We start from the raw sequence: 14418 nt of genomic DNA, 5'->3' as shown, positions 1-14418 counted from the left end.
GCCCACGAGTCACAGCTAATGAGCCTATGCTCTACAGCCTGCGTCCCACAACTACTGAAGCCTGTGTGCCTAGAGCCTGTGCTCCACAACAGAAGAAGCCCTCGCAACAGAAGAAGCCACAACAGAAGCAGCAGCCCTCGCGGTAAGAAGCCAGCGCACCGCAACTGGAAAGCAGCCCCTGCTTGCCACAACTAGAGAAAAGCCTGCATAGCAATGAAGATCCAGCACAGTCAAAAATTAATGCAATAGAAGTTAAAATACTTAAAAAAAAAAAACAACTGTGTGCTAAAGGACAAGAAAGTAAAGGGCCTTTCCTGGTGGTCCAGTGGCTGAGACTCTTGAGCTCCTAATGCAGGGATCCTGGTTAGGGAACTAGATCCCACATGCCCCAATGAAGAGTTTACGTGTCGCAACTAAAGATCCTGCATTGCCTAACCAGGACCCAGTGTAGTCTAATTAATTAAGTGATTGATTAAAATATTTTTAAAGACCATTTCTAAAAAAAGTGAAAGAACCTACAAAGACAATATTGTGTGTCTGATAAGGTACATGTATGCAGTATAATCAAAGCTATGGTTTTTCCTGTAATCATGCATGGATGTGAGAGTTGACCATAAAGAAGGCTGGGTGAGTGCCAAAGAATTGATGCTTTTGAACCTGGTGTTGGAGAAGACTCTTAAGAGTCCCTTGGACTGAAAGGAGACCAAACCAGGCAATCCTAAAGGAAATCAATCCTGAATATTCATTGGAAGGACTGATGCTGAAGCTCCAGTACTTTGGCCACCTGATGTGAAAAGCCAACTCACAGGAAAGACATCTGATGCTGGGAAAAACTGAAGGCAGGAGGAAAAGGGGACAACAAAGGATGAGATGGTTGGATGGCATCACTGACACTCAATGGACATGAGTTTGAGCAAGCTCTGGGAGATACTGAAGGACAGGGAAGTCTGGCATGCTGCGGTCCATGGGGTCGCAAAGAGTTGGACACGACTGAGCAACTGAACTGATGCAGTATATGAAGAATTCTTAGAAATCAACAAAAAGACAAATAATTCAATTCCTCAAAAAGTTAAACAGAGTTAACACATGGCCTAGCAATTCCCCTCCTACATACCAGAAAGAATTAAACATTCGTTAACACAAAAAGTTGTACACAAAATATTCACTGCAGCATTATTCATAATAGCCAAAAGTATAAACAATCCAAATACCCATCAACTGATAAACAGATAAATAAAAGGTGGTATAGCCATGAGGGAATTTATTCAGCCACAAAAAAGGATACACACTATAATATGGATGAACTTTGAAAACATTATGCTAAAGTGAAAAAAATGAAACACAAAAGGCCACATGTTGTAGGACTCCATGTATATGGACTGTCCAGAACAGGCAAACCCAAGACACAGAAGGATTAATGGTTACCAGAGGCTAGTGGGGCGGGGGGCGGGGGGGGGGGGGTGGAGTATGAAAAATGACTACTACTAATAATAAAGATAATGAATATCAGTGAGACTGAAAACAAAAAGAGAAAGATTAATGAAACCAAAAGTTGGTTCTTTCAATTGATTTTTAAAAATTGATAAATCTCTAGCCAAAAAAAAAAAAGGGAAAAGACAAATAACCAGTATCAAGAATAAAGAGGGGATATATTACTACAGACTGCAAACAATAAGAGAACACTACCAACAACTCTACAGACATAAACTCAACAACTTAAATGAAATGGACCAATTCCTGGAAAACTGCAAACTACTAAAACTTACACAAGAAGTCTGAATAGTTCTATAATTATACTAGAAATTGAATTCGTAGTTAAAATGCTCCCACCAAGGAAATCTCTAGACCCCAGAATGCTTCAATGGTTAATTCCATCAAACATTTAAAGAAGAAATAACACCAGTTCTATACACAGTCCATTCTCATTATTCACAATAGTTATGCTCTATAAAGTCACCATGAATGTTAAATTAGCAAATACTGATCCACTGCTCCTAAGTGAAATACAAAGTTCCTACAAGCCTCTGGTCATGTTTTTGTCAACGTGACCTTGTTTTACGTGCTTCTGTTTGGAGGTATCTTATTTAATACATGTTACTGACTCACTGACTTTGAACTCATGGCCAAAAGGACTGTAACTCACACCTAAACACAGCTTATCTAACACAGGTATTTTCTCCATGAGGCACAGTTTCCTTGCATTTAAGAATGAATGCTAGACAGCACTTCAGTACTACACTTGGGAGCCATTTTAAATAGTGAGAGCCTAACAAAAAGCACAAAAATGCGCACACCATGACATTAAATAGACCGCCAAAAGGCACGTTTTTCACTATGAGAGCTGTAACAAGAAGGCACAGCATCACCTTGTGTGACTTCAGCAGAGATCTCAGCGTCAGGTGACAAATGTTTTGCCACTCAGCCAATGTCCATGAATAGACCAAAGTGCCACGTACTGATTTTGGGATGAGGAGTAAATTTTAGCAAGCAGGTAAATCCACAAATACAGCTGACCCTCAAACAATACAGGTTTAACTGCATGGGTCCACCTATACAAGGAATTTTTTTCAACAGTAAAAACTACAGTATTCCACAATTCAAGGTTGGTTCAATCTATGGATGAGGAGCCACAGATATGGAGGGCTGCCTACAGGTCACTTGAAGATTTTCGACTGTACAGAGAGGGTTGGCATCCCTAACACCCAAGATGTTCAAGGGTCAACTGTATTGAATCCACGAATAGTGAAGATCAATTGTAATCTCTCTCAGGAAACAGAGTAGGAAGGAAGACTTCCTTTTTTATGAGGTCAACACTATCCTGATACCAAAGCCAGTCATAAACAACACAAAAAAACTACAGATTAATATCCCTTATGAACATAGCTATAAATGTCCTCAACAAACCCAGCAATATATATAGAGTATAATACACAACCAAGTAAGGTTTCTTTCCCCAGGAAAGCAAGGCCAATTCAAAATTTGAAATATCAATGTAATCCACCATATTAAAAAGTCTAAAAAGTAAAGTGTTCACAAAAAACCACACAGCTAACACGTTCATCAAACCTCTGTCATTTGCTACCACCTCTGTCTGCAGGAAACAGACTTGGGAAATACATATGAAGCAAATCCAATACTAAAAAGACTGGAAAAGCTGCCCTTCTTGCTGCCCACCCATCTGTTCTCAAGGTGTGACTTTTCTATCACAAACCTATAATTGTTTTTCTCCTAGCAAAAATATTCTAAATTTGATCAGAAATAAATATACCAGTTGGACACAACTGAGCGACTGTACTGAACTGAAATATCCCAGTATTTTTTCAATTCTTTTATTTTTGGCTGCGCGGGGTCTTCACTGCTGCTCGTGGGCTTTCTTAGTTGCGGTGCATGAGCTTCTCCTTGCCATGGCTTCTCTCGCTGAGGAGCACTGGCTCCAGGTGCGTGGGCTCAGTAGTGCAGCACCCAGGCTTAACTGCTTCACAGCATGTGGAATCTTCCCGGGCCAGGGATCAAACCCATGTCCCCTGCATTGGCAGGCAGACTCCTATCCACTGCACCACCAGGGAAGTCCAAATAAATTAATGTTTAATGATGTTTTCACAAAAAGCATCATGGAACCCAGAGTCACTGTGATACACAACTCTAGAAAGCAATATTCACATAAAATACAATATGTGAATATGAATGGCTCCCCCTGGAGTTGTGCAACACAGACTCCTGATTGATTCTACCACCTCAACAACCCAGAAGACCAGCGGCACAGAGGAGAGCGGAACAGGAAGAACAGCGGCATAAGAATTCAGAGAAAAGAAAAATCAACATGAGCTAGAATGAAGTGGGAAAAGAGTTTGCTTTCTTTTTTCCCTCTCAAAAATCATACAATTCAGTTGTGTTGAAAAACATGCCAGAACCTCCTATTAGGTGAAGATTTCAGGAGACTGGCAGATCTTAAGCATAGGCTTCTGTTGGAGACCTGTAAGCATGAGAGGTGTACGTGGAATGGGTATAAAATAAGAAACACTGAATGATGGGGGGAAAAAATGTATACCCCTAGGCATCCTTTTAATTCAAGAGCCCTACTCTAACCCTGATAACCTCTCTGTAGCTAGACTTTTCAGCTCTCTACAATACACCCCACAAATGGCCCCAAACACAGACAATGATGTTGTCACCTGCAGAAAAACATTACAACTACTAAAATAAAAATATCTGTCAGTTCAACTTCTACAACTCTCCACATTTGGATCCTAGATTGTCTTTTCTGGCCTTATCTTTTACTATACTTCATAAGACTCAAAGGTAAATCAGCATGCATAAAACATACGCTGCATTTTTTCAGCCTTCCTTCTGCCTGGAATACCCTTATCCATATTCACCCCTGAATATCCAGGCCAAACCCTCTCTGAGACCAACCTTTCCATGTTCCTTCCTCCACTAGATTTTAATATTACTTTTAGTTTGCTATTATACAACCCCAACAACTCAAATTTATGGTATGATTATGGTTTATGATGAACTTAGGTGAACCCAATACCAAGTTATCTAATAGTTCTGTGCAGGATTCTGGCCATGGCTTAAGAGGGTCTTCTGCTGAGGGTCTCACAGAGCTGGAACAGAAGTGACAGCTGGGACTGTGAACTTATCTGAGGCTTGGGATTCTTTTCCAGGCTTACCATGAACCTTACTTGTTGGCAGGTTTCAGTCCCTTACTGTTTTATTGCTGACTTTTTGCCAGGAGTCACTCAGAAACTTGAGGCTGCTTGCTCATTGCTTGCTACGTGCTTTCTCCATAGCGGTTCACAAAGTCTAAGTCAAGAGAGTGGGATCTGGCACACAATCTCCTAAAGCACGATATAGAGCTTCCACTGCGTTCCCAAACTTGTCTACAGCTTGTTCAGGTCTCTGTCATTCATTCCACACTGACCTTGGGAAACAAGTGGCAAATGGGGTCCCTGAGACTAGAAAGCTTTTCATTAGAACTGTTTCAAACCTCTACACCTGATAAGAAATAACATCTGTACAATATTCAGTTTTCTCATTCAGAAACATAAGATGATCTACATTTATTAATTTTTCAGTAACATTAACAAACCATGCTTACAACACTTGCAACCCCTTGGACTATACCTGGCTAAGCTTCTCTGTCCATGGGATTTCCCAAACAAGAATACAGGAGTAGGTTTCCCAAACACGAATACAGGAGTAGGTTGCCATTTCCTTCTCCAGCTTCCCAACCCAGGGAGCGAACCTGCATCTCCTCCATTAATAAATGGGTTCTCTACCACTGAGCCACCAGGAAAGTCAACAACATACCATGTATCGTCAAAGAATTTTTCACATGTTCTAGCCTAATCATCGGAGAAGGCAATGGCACCCCACCCCAGTACTCTTGGAAAATCCCATGGACAGAGCAGCCTGGTGGGCTGCAGTCCATGGAGTTGTGAAGAGTCGGACAAGACTGAAGCGACTTAGGGTAAATTCTATTATCTCTATCTTAAAGTTGGGGGAAATTGAGAACAGTTAGTCTAAAGTCCCTACAACTCCCAAAGTGGTCCTTATACCAAAGCACCAGCATCACCTGTGAACTTATTGCAAATGCAGAATCTCTGGCTACACTGCAGACCTACTGAATAATCATCTACATCATAATAAGCTTCCCAGATGATTCTTATACACACTAGTGTTTGAGCACTGATTTAAATGACTTGTCCAAGCTGACACAATAGGCTCAGTAAATTAAACAACCAAAATCAGATCCAGATTGTTAAGGTTATTCCCAAGCTGCTAATAAAAATAGTCTTGGGACTTCCCTGGAGGTCCAATGATTAAGACCTTGGGCTCCCAATGCAGGGGATATGAGTTCAATTTCTGGTCGGGGAACTAAGATCCTGCATATTGCTCGGGAGATGCCAAAAAAAAAAAAAATATATATATATATACACACATATAAATATATATATATGTATATATAGACCTATATTCCTCTTTACATCTTTCATAGGTGTTTAATGATATACATGAAAAGTGTTCATTATCTTTATCTTTATCTTGTAATCCATCTTTTTGACATCTTCTTTCTCCTTCTCTCCCCTCTCCACCACTCTCACACACACACAAACACAATGTCAAAGAGAAAACCTTTCCAAAAATATCAATTTCGTGGGTACCATCCATTTAAACTTACAAAATTTGCCAGAACCACTCAAATTATATAGGAAACTATAAAATCAATAGCAATACATTAAAATTTTTATGTTACTCTTTAGAATAAGTCACTAACATCGTTAAGCACTTTATTTGAAACTGAATATGGCTAAACCAACTACTAAATAATTCAGACATCAGTGGGTTAAAGATTCAAGATGATGTGGGCCACCCCAAGCTATTGAAAGTCCATTCTAAATGCAGTATCAATGATGTTTGCTGCTAAACATCAGCAGCAAAAGAATTTTCAAATGACAAGTGTTTCACAACATAATTTTTACTAAAAGAGCAAATTACCGAGAAGATGCAGTAATTAATTAGGTTTACAGTGTCCCTTGATGTTCAGGACTCAGTACATGTGTTTTTACAATTAACCAATTTTAGTTTTGCCAAGCAAGGTCAGAAGTAAAATTACCACAGAAATATCCAAATGTAATTCAAAAGGGTCTTGGAAGGCAAATACCATGGTGTGTCTTGAAATAACTTTCTTTCACAAACAAGAGAGAGGTACTGAACCAGTTTTCCTGGCAAACAATACTTAATATAGTTGACTAATTTTACTCAAATTGTGCTCTCTTTAAAGTGACAACAGTGTCTTATCGCCAATAAAAAAGGTGAAAAACAACAACAAAGATTTAGCACTCATTTCTGCAGGTAGAAACATTTAAAAGAAAAGTCTCTGCCATCAAGAAGCACAGTCTTACTGATACATATGAACTGAATTTCTTCCTACTTGTTCGTAACAAAATATGCATTTTATGTGGGGAATATACACCTTTACAGCTAAACATTTTTTTAAAGCACTCATTTATAATCTTTGAGAATGTTGTTCTTAATAGGACGTAAAACCTAGAAAAACACAAAAGGTAAAGATTGGCAAATTTATTTATTAATATATTAACATAAAAAAATGTCTGGGCAGAAAAAAAAAATGCATAAATCAGTCAAAGCCAAAATTGGGAAACAGATCTGTGACATGTATCACAAAGGGCCAGTTTTCTTCATCTACACTGCACTCTTAGAAACTAGAATAAAAAAGACCAGGAAGCAAAAAAAAAAAAAAAAAAAAGAGTTTACTGAAAAATACAGAGAAAGTCAATAAGCACAGAAAGTTATTCTATAACAGCCACTAAACAAACGTAGGTATTTAAGCTTAATTAATATTAAGTAAAATTCAAAATTCAGTTCCTTAGTCCCACTAGTCACATTTGAAGTGCTGAATGGCCACACGTAACTAGTAGCTAGTGTACTGGACAGCACAGATACAGATCATTTCCATCAAGTTCTACTGAACAAAGCAACTAAAGAAATGCTCTGTTAATGTACCAAAATGGCAAAGACAACAGATCCAGCAGGGCGTGGCAACCCAATTCAGTATTCTTGCCTGAAGAATCTCCATGGACAGAGGAGCCTAGAGGGCTACATCCATGGGGTCGCAAAGAGTCAGACACAACTGAGTGACTAAGCACGTTAATTTCAGTTTGGTAACTAAATTATTTTCAATATTTGCATATGCATTTAATTCCTATTTTCAGTATAGTGACTCATCCAAGACTCTCTATATACTGCCGTTCTACTTTTTTAAAAATAATGAGTCTAGGACTTCCCTGGTGATACAGTGGGTAAGAATTCGCCTGCGAATGCAGGGGACATGGGTTCAATCCTTGATCCAAGAAAATTCCACATGCCAAGGAGCAACTAAGCCTATGCGCCACAACTACTGAGCCCGCACTTTAGAGCAGGAGATCCGAAACTAACGCGCCCATGTGCTGCGACTACTGAAGCCCATGTGCTTGGAGCCTGTGCTCCGCAAGGAGAAAAACCACCGAACAAAAAGTAGCTCCTGCTCTCCGCAACCTGAGAAAGCCTACAGGCAGCAAGGAAAAGGCCCTCCACACAACCAAATATAAATGAATGAATGAATGAGTTATTTTTTAAAAGAGCCTATATAACTGTAATAGAAAACTAACACTATTGTTTTTAAGTCTTATCTAAAGAATTCGAAACTTAAGTACGCTCAAAAACCTTTTAAAAACATGATAAATCAAACTGTACTAAAAGTACTAAATCGCGTAATACTACAACACTATAAACTATGAGGATGGCCTCTATGAGATATGGAAAGAAAGAAAACAGAACTGGTGGAGCATTCCAAGTCTTCTGGCTTCCCAGGTGGCCCTAATGGTAAAGAACCCGCCTGCCAATGCAGGACTCATAAAAGATGCAGCTTTGATCCCTGGGTCAGGAAGAACCCCTGGAGGAGGGCATGGCAACACACTCCAGTATTCTTGCCCGGGGAATCCCATGGACAGAGCAGTCTGGCGGGCTACAGTCCATAGGGTCACAAAGAGTAGGACATGACTGTAGCGACTTAGTATGCATGCATATATTAATAAAAAGGATAAAGACAGCAGACAAACCTTACTTATCAGGTTCCTGTAGTTCTATCTTCCACACAACTGGCCTCCTTCCAGATAGCTTTTGTAGTGAAAACATAATGCCCTTTCACTGACAGCAAAATTGCACAGTCTTTTAAAAGTAGATAACAGATTTTGTGGATGAGGAAAGAGTAAGGACTTCTGCAAATTTGACATCATTTTCTCAGCTCCTGTCATAATTCTAGGAGATGCAGCAGCAGCACTTTCCACAGAAATTTTTAACTTATATGTTCAAAAAAGATTTTTTTCCTTCCTTTTTCCTTAGTTTGTGGCCTTTCAAGACAGGAACATGAGAAGAGGAGAGAAGGAAGGATGAACTGAAAATAATAATACAAAATATAAGGGCAAAATACAAGGGAACTTTACTTCGGTATTAAAGCAAAAATGAAGATCTCTCAAGCAAAGAATGCCCTAGCACAAACAGACCTGCAGATGGAAATCTCATAAACGTATCTAATATCTTATAATTTTATGTCAATTATACCTCAAAAAAAACTGGTTAATTTTGAAAAGTATGGGTTAGAGCAGTTTCTCAGTTTTTCACCCACGCTCTTCACAATCTTTCTCATTCTATTTTTAACATATTCCAGGAAGATTTTGTCCAGTTTTACCTTCTATAAAACAATATTACAAAAACAATATATTTCTTTAGTATGGTTTTCCAAGATGCACACTCTCCTGGAGATTCTAACATTTACAAGTACAAACATAAGACAAACACAGACATAAAAAGACTCTGGCCAACCAATACAGGTCCAAGGAGATATCCCCAGGCCTGGCCATACTCCTAGCAGAAGATAATTACTTATGGTCAAGATTAAGAGAACTGAAACTTTTAAAGTTAATACATCTGTTTTTTCTAAAGTATATTTTAAGACTTTTTTCTTTCTAATCATTACATGTACTTTATCATTTTACTTTTAAGTAATTCTTTTCTATTTTCAATACTTCCTACAGAAAGGTAATTAGCTTATGAGAGTTATTCCTTTAATACAAATTTTCTTCCACTCTATTCCCTAAAGTTAAGTAACTTTAGGCAAGTGTGGTAAGTCGCTTCAGTCGTATCTGACTCTTTGCAACCCTATGGACTGTAGCCCACCAGGCTCTTCTGTCCATGGGGATTCTCCAGGCAAGAATACTGGAGTGTGTTGCCATAACCTCCTCCAGGGGATCTTCCCACCCCAGGGCTAGAACCTGTGGCTCCTGTACTGCAGGCAGATTCTTTACCACTGAGCCACCAGGGAAGCCCAAATGACTTTAGGTAAATAACATAAATTTTAAAACCTATGTACCTTCCAAACAGTATTAACCACTAAGTGAAGTCTAGATACAAAAAAAAAACACTTTTCCTTCTGTCTAGACATCACATGCTAAAGATCTACACTCGCCTGCTATTCTCCTCACCTCTAACACCCATCCTTCACTTACACTCTGACCACTTCACTCCTCAAAGATAACCTAATGCAGTCTCTAAGGTCTGCTGCTCTCTTTCACCTACAATCACAACAAACTTGTCCAAAAAAGACATTTTTCCCTTTTGATGTGTCCCCAGTTGTGGTGGGTGACAAGGGAAAACGTCAAAAAAAAAAAAAGTATCACCAAAATTATACTCTTTTGAAAGTTCTATTTTGTAAAAACAGCTAAATTCCTCAGGGATGTCACCTAATGTGTACATGATACAATGCTTTGTTTTGCTTAAAAAAAAAAAAAAAAAAATGAGCGGAACTTCGAACACAGTTCTAAAGTCAATGTAAAGATTTTCATTATCTCTGGCTTACTACAAATTTTTCTGTTTTAATTGCACCAAATACTATCCTGCAGGTCTCTCATCCAAATCACATCATCACCACTATCACTGCTACCTTTAAAATTTAAAACACGTATAAGAAGTATAATAAATTAGTATTATTAAATTAGATGATGATCATGAACTCAGCTAAAAGAAAAAAAAGTCAAGTCTAGAATCTTCACTGAAAAGATTTCAATATATAAAAATATAAGCCAACTTTTCTCCTTTTTCAATCCAGAGACTGAAGCATTTCCTCTTAGAAAAATGAATAAATAGAAGTAAATGGTGGAAAAAAAAAAAAAATTTAAAACACATAATGGGAGTTCCCCGGTGGCCCAGGGGTTAGTATTCCAGTCTTGCCATGGCCTGGGTTCTGCCATGGCCTAGGTTCAGTCCCTGGTAGGGGAACTGAGATCCTGCAAGCCACAGGGTGCAGCCAATAAATAAATAAATTTAAAATGTAATAGGGTTAACTAAATACTTGAATAATGCTTTTTATAACTAGTGTATTTATGAGACAAATATAAGATCAGTAGGGACACAATCCAGTGTTGTGAATGAGCATTCAAGTTCAACTGAATCTTAATTCCATTATTTCTCTGTGGGATGTCTTCAGTTATTGGAACTCATCTATTCTCTACATTTAAGCAGACTTTGGCATAATCTCATGATTATATAATAATTATGAATCACATTATTTTTCCTTTTTCAGGTTGTTCACAGCAATCCTGTATCAATTTGTGTAGCTCTCTCACATACACACAAAACCCCAAATCACAAACATATGTGATATAAATACATATATACGTGAGTAATTTTATCTATTGCTCTATTATTGGTCAGGAACACAACCCCATTTTAATAACGTTCTCTAAAACAGGATAGCTCTACAATGTAGGTACCAAGAACATAATAAAATATGAATTAGACATTGCCTATACTCAATGAATAATTTTAATATATCCTTTCTGAAACTCTGTTCATAGAACATTTGGCCTTAATGCCTATGAGGTAAGTTTAAGACTTGCTTCTCCTGGTTCTCTTAATCTTATAAAATATACAGTTTCCTAATTTAGGTCAAAGTTATCTCTGTCAAACCACTAACTTTCTGATCTCATTACTCTGCATCTGAAAATATTAAAGATTTACTTTTGTTTATTCTTCTCACATTTACTTCTACCTATTTCTCCTGTAAACAGAAACCTTTGACCACTGAGGTTTAAATACTTTATAGATGATAAAAAAGAGTAGAGTGTTTTCTAGATTTTGGATACTAGAAAAAAGAAGTTTTAGTGTTACCATTCTCTTTCTAAAATTCATTTTTATTTAGTCTGAGCTCTTATATATTTGCCAGAATCAAATAAAAATACCAAACCACTAATACACCAATCGCTTCAGGAACTCACTCAAAGATCTACTGATTAGCTCCAGTCTTTACATCTTCTAAATATTACTTGCACATAACTAGCTAAGGCTTGAAATGTTTGTTATAAATGAGCAAACATAATTATTTACTATAGGAAAATAGACTGTAGATGCAAATTTTTCCTGTCACAGTCTCCCAAAGATTAGACTGTTTTATCCAAAGAGATAATTCATAAAGTACTCATGAAATTCTAGAGACTTAAAATTAATTAACACAATGAAGACTGGGATCTGGTTACTTATGAATAAAATTTACTATCCTTTAAAAGAGGTCTTGAGGTAGTGTTGATCAAGTAGAACAATTCCTCCTTCACTCCTTTTGTGAAGGAGGAATTTCCCCACCACCCAACAAAATTATTTCTAGAGTTTTTTCTTTGGAGGGAAACGACCAGCAATTACAGTTATGAAGGTACACTGTAAATGAAAGCACTCAACAAATAAAATGTGCTTTTATTTATTCACTAACTTTTACACATTTCCTACTAACCCAGACAAACAAGTTTAAGATTCATGAATCCTCTAAAACATACCATTTACAAAACAAATGCACAAGATTTACAAAGCAAATGTGCAAGAATGAATAAACAAAAATACCCAGATTTGGGGAAATAAAAAAGACGGGGCGGTAATATATCAAATGTTAACAGAGCTTGGTTAAATGCATGACTTATTTCCTTCTTTATACTAAAATACTATAATTTCCCTAACTTTCCCACAGTGAACATTTGTTACTTCAGAAAACTCCCCTTTAAAAAATAAAACATACAACACACCATAAAGAGGGGCTTCATTCAGAGGGGCTCTCCAGGTTGTACAAGTATTACTGTCATGATTCACCATTAAAAATAATGCTTCCATCCTTCTCGCCTCCCAACACTAAAATGCTGCTGTCTCACGTCCTATTACTTTTCTGCTGCACCCTCAGAAGATGGAATGAACCTGACTTTCTCCAAACCTTTCATTTCTAAATATATATACATGGACGCTTTTAACTTTTTCATTAAAAAACATAAAAGTTCTCACTCATCCTCAATACTCTGTTTTTTAAACCTACTTCTAAATTTCGTTAAGATAAATTTAGAAGGAAAAAAAGGATGGTTTTATCCACTAATCACAACTTCGTGAGGCCATCACCACTTTAGCTACGGAAAAATCAAGGCCGGGTAAAACTACAGGTCCCACCATGCATTGCTGCCTTGTTCTGAGTAGGTCTCTACGGAAACAGGAAAAAAAAAAAAATTCTACAAGTCCCACCTGTTACTTCGTTTCTAAACACCTCCTGCACTTTCGGCTCCAACAGCAAACATAAAACAAGAGCCTCGTGACCTCCGGCCGGATCCAGGAGCCCAGACAAGCAGGGGCCCCGGAGTCGAGCGGTGTGCCTGCTACAGCGGGTCAATTCTACCCAGTTCCACCGCTCCCCTCTTCTTTCTGGGGCTGGGTGCATGCACAAGCCTTCTCCTATCCGCATCCAATGGGGGCTCCTCAGCCGCACAAGGGAGAAGAACCGGTTACTGTGCAAGCACAACAGACTTCCCCATGCTGGGGCAGGGGCTACCACAGAGTGGGGGTGAGAGCGCAGTGACTCCAACAGGCAGCTTCAAAACACCATAGAGGAACCACCGCAGACGCGGGGAGAAGCCACAGCCCCGCGGCGACCCTCTTCCGCTAGGCGCCTCCATTCCCACAGGGACCACAAGCCCGACACAAACCGCCGCCCTCGCCGCGCGGTTTTGTGCCCCCCTTAGCCGGGTCGCAGTGCCACTGACCTCCCTTCCCCTGCGACCGAGGGAGGGCGGCGAGGGAACGAAATCCTCCCAGCCTTCCCGTCCGCTCCCTCCGCCTTACCGTCTTGGCGGCCTCCGCCCAGGTCCTGCCCTTCTTCCTACGGCCCTTTTCCCTCATGTCGGGTCTTGAACTGACTGGGAGGCTCCCGTGTCCGGGCTCCGGCCGCCCTCCCTGCCTGCTCTGCTCTGCGCTGTTCTTCCCGCGGTGCCGGGAAAGGTGGGAGAAAGGGGAAGTCAGGCCGGAGGAGCACCGGAGCAGAGGAAGCGACGGGGGTGGTGCGCTGGGGGCGGTCTATGGGGCGGCCGGTCCTCCTGCTGCCGTTACCACTGCTACCGCCGCTGCCATATTGGGTCCTTACTGTACAGGCAGCCGCTACGGTCATGTGACCGCTCCCGCGCGGCCGTCACTACTGTACGCAGCCGGCCGCGCGAACGAGCGTGTGCGCGCCCCCGCCTCCCGCGCGGGGCCACAGGGAGAGCGAGCCGGCCGGCCGCGGCGTCTGGCCACACCCCCGTCCTTCCGTTCTCAGCCTCTCCTCCAGAGCATGCGCAATGGGGAGGTCCGACGCTACGTTGCGTCTGGCGTCCTTCGCTCACGCCTATAGCGAAAACCTGCCTGCGGAAGCGGAACTTGATCCGTCCGGGAAGGTTTATTGGGCGGTTTGTGACCGCGTGCGGGGCGCGGAGGTGTCCGCAGAGCCTGGGAAGAGTTAGGCTCTTCCCTTTGGGGGTGACTCTCTCAGCTGTCATTTTCAATAAGCCTGTAACTTGCCTT

General features: G+C 40.1%; 1 protein-coding gene across 3 annotated transcripts in view; it reads right to left on the bottom strand.

Annotated features, from left to right (window-relative positions):
* The window catches only part of ASXL2 (ASXL transcriptional regulator 2), a 113509-nt gene extending 99506 nt beyond the window's left edge, over positions 1-14003 (bottom strand). For all 3 annotated transcript variants that reach the window (XM_005213080.5, XM_059891812.1, XM_059891810.1), the window contains exon 1: positions 13705-14003. In XM_005213080.5, coding sequence (XP_005213137.1) covers positions 13705-13761 — 57 coding nt within the window. In that variant the 5' untranslated portion in view covers positions 13762-14003. The remainder of the gene's footprint in view (positions 1-13704) is intronic.
* Positions 14004-14418: the final 415 nt, after the last annotated feature.

This window comes from Bos taurus, chromosome 11, assembly GCF_002263795.3.
Source record: "Bos taurus isolate L1 Dominette 01449 registration number 42190680 breed Hereford chromosome 11, ARS-UCD2.0, whole genome shotgun sequence".
Classification (NCBI taxonomy): Eukaryota; Metazoa; Chordata; class Mammalia; order Artiodactyla; family Bovidae; genus Bos; species Bos taurus.
The sequence above is the reverse complement of the archived record's forward strand: the minus strand, read 5'-3'. Positions and strand labels throughout refer to the sequence as shown.